Below are 8,526 nucleotides of genomic sequence, written 5' to 3'. Positions count from 1 at the left end.
TCAACATACTCTGAACATGTCAGAACTTCCTAAACATGTCTGGGTGAGTGCCAGAAATAGGGTTTCTGGTTGGCTAGGGTATGCGCATAAGCTAGGCAGAACCCATTACTCCAGTCAGGACAAGTCAGTTACACACCAAAAATAACCTGCCCCCCCCGGTAGCTTGGCACAGAGCAGGCAGGCTTATCCCCAGAGGTCTTGTTTAAAGCGTTTGTGCAACACCCTTACACCAGTGACACAGTAAATACACCACAAAAGAGACTCCACAAACGGATATCTATCTATCTATCTATCTATCTATCTATCTATCTATCTATCTATCTATCTATCTATCTATCTATCTATATGTAGTATCTTGTACATAGAACATAAGCCCAAACGACCATATTCATAACTACTGTTCAGACCATGCAAGTCCTGAGTCAGTAGGTAAGAATAAATTGTCATATTTCGCAACATCAGGACATGAGACACAATAGTGAGGTTATAACAGAAAGCATAGTTATCATCAGGTATCCTAAATACTGTGTGTTTGGCATAGTTACTACCGTAGACCTTGTTACCCAGACAGGGCAAGTATCATCTCAATATACAGTATAACATTAGGGCATAAAAGCAGTAGTAAAGCACATAAATCATCCCCAGTACCTGCAAGGCAACATCCATGGTATCCTAGGGCACAGGAACACATGCATGCCTACAAGGCGAATTATGGTAGCCTTTATGGATTCTGCTGGAATGAAGGTAATTGCGATCAAAAGGGAAGGCCTCTGAAGGCCCTGCGCACCTTCTCGAGGAATTACAGTAGCAAAGAGTGTGGGCAGAACCCTGGCTTATCGGAGGTCCAGTCTTGCCTGTTGCGACTGCAGACAGCGTGGGAGTCTCCCAGGGATGGAGTCCAGCCCACTCCAACATCAGCAGCCTCCTCCTGTAGCCTCTGGATGCAGTAGTGTGCACCTTGACAGGCACGGCTGTGCACATGGGGATGGGGAGACTGTTGTTTCCTTAGCCAGGCACTTGCCTGGTCACAGCCAGAGTGTCTGGCCAGACATGCACTGATTAATGAAATGCTCCCTGGGCATTATTACATAGCAAGCACTCACTACATGTTAGGGAGATAAAGTATGGCACATGGACAGATGGCAGTATAGAGCACTCACAAGGTGCTAAGGGTTATAAGGCGACAGGGACAGTATAGGATGCTACAAAACCTGGATTAAGCAGGCAAGTGGGTCGGGAAACCGCGCCCACATAGCGCTGAGGCTCCTTGGAGAACATTTGAGTGAGGCAGACAAACAGCAGTGGGCAGGCAGACTAGGACAACGTAACCAGTGATCTCAATGACGATCTCTCATGGCAGTCCCACAGTGCCTTGCAGAGCAGAGTCAGGGAGCAGCTGGCAGCAGGGCAACAAACAGAAAAGCAATCTAATGAGTCATTTGTGCCACCTAGCTGCAGCAGGTTACAGGGCAGCGACAGAAGAGCAGTTCAGAGAGTCCTTTGTGCAATCCAGCAGTCCTTCTGATAGAGATTCAGCCCCAGTTCCAAAAGTGCTCTAAAAATCATGGAGACAGAGCCTCTTTACTTATATTCAAAAATGCCTTAATTCAGGGGGTAGCTTCAAAGAAACCCTTTAAAGTGAAGCACAGCACGCTTTCAACCCAGCCTTCCATCCAGACATCAGAAGGGTGTAGTCAGCCCATTGTTAACAAACAGAAAATGAAAGCTTGCGGTGACAAGAGCGCAACATGCAAAAGACATCTCGATTAGAAAAGGAGATTTGGTGATCGCCCTGCAGATGTGCAATAGAATTCTGATGCTTCTTATGATGTCGAACCTTTGCAAGTGGTGTCTACAAAGGGGCACATGGTGTCTGTCAAGCACCCTGGGAAGTCTAATACTAGAGACTCTTCTCACTTTAAGCCTGTGTTTCATGGCTGTCAACTTGAAATGGTGAAAGAAACATTGACTCTGAAAACTCAGTGTTGTGTGCTCACATAGGAAATGTAATTCTGTATTCTTTATGACGATTGTGTGTTCCACATTCCAAGACATAGCGGCGCTCGACTGTCAGTTGCAGTTGAGGGAGTTTGCTGGAATGCAGTGGACCTGTTTCCTGTATCTCTGTAACTTACATTAAAGGAAATATATTACTACTGATGGCTGTTGCTTTCTTGTGTGTGGAATGAAACAGACATGACACTCAGTGACTGATACTGCCTCTCTACCATCCCTGGCAATTTTTGACAATACCCAGGCCGCCCTGGGATGGGTGTGTGTGTTGCACCCCCCTAAAAAAGTGTATCCTGTAGTAAATAGTTGAGTACAAGTGCTTTCAGTCGGTTGGATTTCACCTGGAATTTTTACATGCCCATAATGACAAAAACATACATACACTTCCTCCATTGTTTTGAAGGCCTTCGAAAATGTTGATTAGTTTGAAAAATATTGTGCTTTAAGTACCCCTAACAATCCACCCTTCTCACTCTTTAGCCCACCACATGTCCTGCTTCTCATATAATGTCTTAACAAGATGTCCCAGCGTGATTGTTGGGAAATCTGAAGCTCACACTCCCCAATCACACTGACCAACCTACACCCCTGATCAAATTGCCAAGAATACTAATTACTAATTGAAGAGATATAGTTGTACATATATATATATATATATATATATATATATATATATATATATATATATATATATATATATATATATATGTGTGTATATATTTGTACATATATGTGTCTACTGAGTTTTTAAAAAAATTAATTTTTCATTTAACAGAGGGGAGGATGTAGTGTCTTGTACAATTTAGAACTGCACATTTCTGGCTCCCAAATGACTCCCTCATCAGTGTGACATTATTGCTAAAATATAATGCAATGAAAGCTTGGCTTAGAATGTTGAGAGGTTCACAGGTACTCAGAGGAATAAAGACGCATGATTTACAGCTCAGTGTGTGCAGTAGTCATTGGTGGGTACCCAGGCTGGGGAAGGTGCAACAGTCACTATTCCATAGTAGTGGTAAACAGGGCAGTGCAGTATGCTTTTATACTGCACAAATCGCAAGTATGAACTTCACATTATTTATAAGGGAATATTACAGGAATTTGTAGATTTCGGGTATGCAATTATATGATAGTCCCCAAAAGCTCGTAATTGGGTGGCATTCGCCGCCTAAATAATTTCATACTCAGTGACAGGAATTCATTCAGTGCAATACATCCGATAAAGTCAAAGATTACAGGGCTACTCCTAATTAGGACATTTATCTTTGCTGAAAGCCACAATACCCCCTGCGGTTTCGATTATAATGGATTCTTCTCCCCTCGTTCCCTTCAAACATTCTTAGCAAACCCCCAGTATCGGCTTTTTCTGTAAGCTGATTGGCTGCTGAGTTTTGTGGGGAGTAAGGTCAGGGAGATCACATTGGGCGGGTACAAGTTAGGGGTGGAGCGTCCCATCTTCCGAACCGTCGTGTTCCAGGAGTGGATTTAGGCAGACGGGAACTATGTCTGATTGGGAGGCTGAGAGTGATGATGAATCCCGGGATAAACCGCCGCCACAGGAGTGGAGGCCAAGCGGGCAGAGGTCCTATGCGACGCGCGAAGTAGAAGGCCGCACTGTTGTTTTCCGCAGAGGAGGGGGCAGGTGCTGGCGCGGTGGTGCTGCTGCAGCGCCAGAGAGGGAGGTCGAGCAGAGTACCTGGCGGTGTCGTGGTCAGCAGGAGTCCGGATCCAGGACAGGTCAGCAGCGGCGCGGGGGCGGTGCTTGGGAAAGTCGGAGATCTAGTGAGCCCGAACCGCTCTGCTTTCATCTGGACAACTCCTTCATTGGAACGGTGATAGGTAAGTGCCTTCCAGAACACGACACCCTAAGCTTAGACGCTCAACAGGCCCCATTACTTCACAGGAACAATTTCCTTAAGACGTGATCATCGCCTTTTGGAACTGGAGAGTCAACAAGTTTGTGAACGCGCCATCAATGTTGCGACACTTTTTTTTACCTGCTTGTACTTCATTATGTTTAGATTTCGCGCTAAAGTCTTTGGTTATCATACCACTTAGTCCTAATTTATTAGTGTGAACTCTCTTTTGGGCTTTCGGTTTATTTATTCACATCCTTTAGAAAACTAGAGGTCCCCTTGCCGACTTTGCTTTAAAGTTAACGACTCGAAAATGCTAGTAGATATGCGATTGGAATGTTTTGTTCTAAGTATGTCTCAAGAGGGAAAATAGTTTCCAGGTGTGAAAATACGTACGTGACTAGTGAAATCCCGGTGTTCAGAAAATCTTGTTGGAAGTCTGGAAAATGGTGTGACACGTCAACCTAATAATTACTTTTTTTTCTCTAGTACAGATACTATCAAACCAAGGGATGTTACGGTGCTATACAGGAAAGGAGTAGGTAACTTGCTTATCGCACACGTTACTTGAAAGTACTGTGCATATACCAGCACACACTTTCTTTCTGCTGAAGGCTATAGCTGACATTGATTATTTTAGGTAGTCACATTTTTTTTAATTAAGAGTGTGGCTGATATTTTTTGTGGTGACATTTTAAATTGTTTGTGCGTTAATTTATTTAGGCATCGTATTCATTCCAAAAGAAGGGGGAAGACCACGGCAGAGTTCTAAGACTAAATGTGTTTGCTAAGAAAATAGTCAGTGGAAAAAGACAGTTGCAAGATGGAATGCAATAAAAAATGCATGTTGCAGGTACTTCTAGCCGCATAGTGTAGTTTTACGGAAAGCTGGCAAAATCATGGCCTTGCACGTATCCAAACCCTGTTGTAATGTGAATCCTTACATAATCTGAAAGGGTTATTATCAGATGTCTGATAGAATGAGAACTCTGCCATAATTGTTCACCTCATTGCATAGCACCAAAGGGACACATTTAATTTTTTACAAGACCAGAAGACTTATGAAGCATCTGCCAAGTAGATATATAAAATCGCACATCTCTTCAGTTGGACTACAGACAGCACACTCTCCTTCATAGAATAACCTTGACACAGAACCAGTAGCACACATAAATCATTCACTGAGTAGCAATCGAATCACCAACAACACTCAATTTCTCTTCAGAGTAGCATTTTAACACCCCTGACATCACTCACAAACTTCACCCTTTAACATGTATAGTTGTTTAGCTTCTTGTTACTGGTGAATTTTATTGGGTTTCACATTGTAACCTTAAAGTAGTTTCAGCAGTTTTTGTATCATGCAATGTTTGACATAGTTTTACATAGTTTTACACTATTTGGGGTTCTCTCCTAAGCCAACAGTATTCCTTAAAAAGTGATTCTAATTAGACTTTGTAATGATGTACGTAACAGGTTACCATGTTGCACGCACCTCTAATGTCGGTGCCTCCTGTGTACTCGTTGTGGCCTGAATATATGCCCAGGTATCTGCAGAGCATGGCCCATGGCAGTGCCCACCTCCTCCTGAGCATACGGTCTACCTTGGATCATACCCTGTGTGTACTCCTAGGCCTTCTTCCACATATTGTTCCCTGTACTGCAGCTGAGTACCTGCTGGGTGTGAAAAGGGGGCCTCTTTTTGCATGGTTAACTCCCCACGTTTTGCCTGGAAGATTTTATGGTTTCAAAATTGTAAGTGGTAATTGTAAGCAGGTTCTTAGGGCGAGATCTCTGTCATCCAAAACTGTACCATGTATTGACACTTCAGGCATCCTTTACGTCTCTAGTAAATGGTACCCCTGGTACATATTGCATGGGTACTAAAAAGAGCACTCCAGAGCTGCAGCACCAATAGTGCCACTCTTGAGAAGCCCCGCAACAGCCTCATGCAGACTGCCATTGCAAGTGCATGACAAGGTGTATCCAAAAGTTGCGAACTCGAAATGGCACTCACCTAGAGTGCCCTCTCCACTAACACTGCATGCACTATAGGTAAGTCACCCGTCTGGAAGTTCTTACAGCTCTTAGGCAGGGTGCACTATAATGTATGTGAGGGCATATGGTATCGTGAGCAACGATACCCCTTCTGTGTCTTTACAAAACTTTAAGGATAGTAGGTGTACAGGTGAGCCATAGTAAATGCATGTGCTGGACACTGGCCATTACGAGTTCCCCCAGCTACATGATGGCTACTGAACCCTTGGTTGTTTGGTATCAAACAATTCAGAATAATAAATCCTCTCTGGTATCAGTGTTGGATTTATTATATGTTGTACCCAGGGGCCACCTTAGAGGTGCCCCTGCAAAACCTACACTTCCCTGGCATGGTTGCTGGCTGGTCCTAAACAGCGTGCTATTCCCAGACACGATTCTGGATCCCTGGGGTGAGAGTTCCTGCTCTCTGGGACCAGAAGAGCAAGCCCTTCTTGGGCAGAGGTGTCACACCTCCTCACCCAGGAATGTGCTCTGCTCTGGCAGGAAGCTTCAAAGGCCATGCTGCCTTTGATGCACTGCTCCAGCCATTTGCTGCTAGCAGCAGATGGCCACCCCCATCCCAGACCCCACTTTTGGTGGGAGGAGCGGCAGGAAAACTAACAAGAAAGGGGGAATGCCCACCCTCAGCCTGTACCACTCCCCAGGTATGGCAGGCGAGGTGAGTACTCCATTTCTTTTTTCTCCATCTTGGCTGGCAGAAAAATAGCATATCAGGGTTAGGGATGTGACCTGTTTCCACAGGAAATGGTCACTTAGTTGGTGTAACCATCCTAAGGTAAGTGGCCCATTGGCCACTACCAGGTACTCCCCTATAACACTCATTAAATACAGTATTTAGTGGGCATCCCTAGACCTTCAGATCAGATTTGATGGACACAAGAAGGCCAGCTACAAAGAAGGCCCAAGGCTTGAGAACAGTAGTCCTGCTGCAAGAAGTAAAAGGCACCAAACTCCGCCTGCTTCACCTAGGACTTGACAATCGCCGCTGAAGGGTTGACTGGACATCTGTCGGACTCGAAGAAACCCCAGAAGACCTCTAACCTTTTAAAAAATGCCAAGAACCTCCTTCCTGAGTGAAGGCATCACTCCCTGCACCGAGCAGACAAGAACCAGTGCAGTCCAGTTCACTGACTGGCTGCTGATAAATGAACTGGACCGAGCAGCCAGACCAAATTTTACTTGACTGACCCGGAGAGGACACCCTGCCAATGTGGCAAGTTTGGTGGTACTACGACCTCCATTGGCTGAGACGTGCCATAGCCCAGGGTACGGGACTCCCAACGTCAGACACCCAGAAGAAACGTCCACTCTGGACTATCCGTAGATCAGAAGCAAGCTCCAGTTGAGGGACTTCAGGACACCCAAGAACCACCCCCCAGAGCGGCCCTGCTGACCTGCAATCCACCCTCAAAGTGACCTTCTCCTGGCTCCAAGTACCCTAGGACTCATGACCCTTGGCTGACCTATCTTCCCTTGCCCCTGCATCCGAAAATCAGCTGTGCTCTAGGGGGTCCCTAACCCCTTGCAACCTCTACACGCCAAGGGGACCCACCAAACTTACCGTTAAGTGCACCTTAGCAGTGTGTTTCCAGGTGGTCCCACTCTTCATTCTGCACCAGCTTCAAGACTCAGCTGCTGAACCCGCTTGAATTTGGAACTGCCTGAACTTTTCCAGCTGGCCCACAAGACATCTCGACGAGCTAGACCTAAAAATGGAAGATGACACTTGTGAGAGCTTTACCTGGTTTTATATGCATTTTAAAAGTATTTTTCCCATCTATTTCAATGGTGCGTAGTTAGACTATTTTTGCTAAAGTTTGAAAAATCATAACTTAAAAAGTAATTTCCTGATTTTCCTAAGCTTGGTCTTAAAAAGTTTTATAAAAATCTGAAGTATTTTTGTAAATTGGTCTCAAGTTATTCTTTTGAGTGTGTGTCCACATTTATTGATACAAAGGGTTCAACAAATTCTCAGCACATCTCGAAGATTAGCCTAACTGCTTGACCAAACTACCACTAAAAATAAGAGCATTGGGTGATCTGCTTAATACCTCTGGATACCAAGGTGGGGTTGCTTGGACTCTGCATAGTGCCCATCATTTTTGTATACTACATAGAGAGCCAGTCTCCCACACTGCGTGCTAGAAGTAACATTTGACTAAACCCTGCACCCAGTAGCACAGTTGGCAATACCTAGTTTACAGCACTCACTGTGCCCTCTGCCCATTAACTTTGTATACCTTGAACTGTACCTACTCAGCATGGCATATGGCCATCTTAAGTACAGTTGACTCTGTTTAGAAGGCATGAATTATGGCTGTTACCAGACAGGGTTGAAGAGTAGTAAAGGATTTTGCCTTTGGTCATACTTTATGTTCAGTATTCTTGTTCTCCTATTAATAGCCTGATTTCCTTTCCAGTGATTTCAGAGCATGGCAGTTGCTTTCCCCCCCCCCCCTTGTTGAGTATTCCTGTCCCCAGTACCCACTTGAGTAGTGTGTGACCTTTGGAAATGCTATGTTTGGTGGACTGCATCCTTTAGTTAATGATGGGTTAGGATTAGCTAGTCTCTGGGAATATTTAGCTTCCACTTGCAAGC

General features: G+C 44.8%; 1 protein-coding gene across 5 annotated transcripts in view; it reads left to right on the top strand.

Moving 5' to 3' along the window:
- Nucleotides 1-3,403: 3,403 nt before the first annotated feature.
- DDX43 (DEAD-box helicase 43) overlaps nt 3,404-8,526 on the top strand; it is a 576,458-nt gene continuing 571,335 nt past the window's right edge. For all 5 annotated transcript variants that reach the window (XM_069235691.1, XM_069235689.1, XM_069235688.1 and 2 more), the window contains exon 1: nt 3,404-3,852. In XM_069235691.1, coding sequence (XP_069091792.1) covers nt 3,516-3,852 — 337 coding nt within the window. In that variant the 5' untranslated portion in view covers nt 3,404-3,515. The remainder of the gene's footprint in view (nt 3,853-8,526) is intronic.

The sequence above is a fragment of the Pleurodeles waltl genome, chromosome 5 (assembly GCF_031143425.1).
Source record: "Pleurodeles waltl isolate 20211129_DDA chromosome 5, aPleWal1.hap1.20221129, whole genome shotgun sequence".
In the NCBI taxonomy this organism is placed as follows: Eukaryota; Metazoa; Chordata; class Amphibia; order Caudata; family Salamandridae; genus Pleurodeles; species Pleurodeles waltl.
The sequence above is the reverse complement of the archived record's forward strand: the minus strand, read 5'-3'. Positions and strand labels throughout refer to the sequence as shown.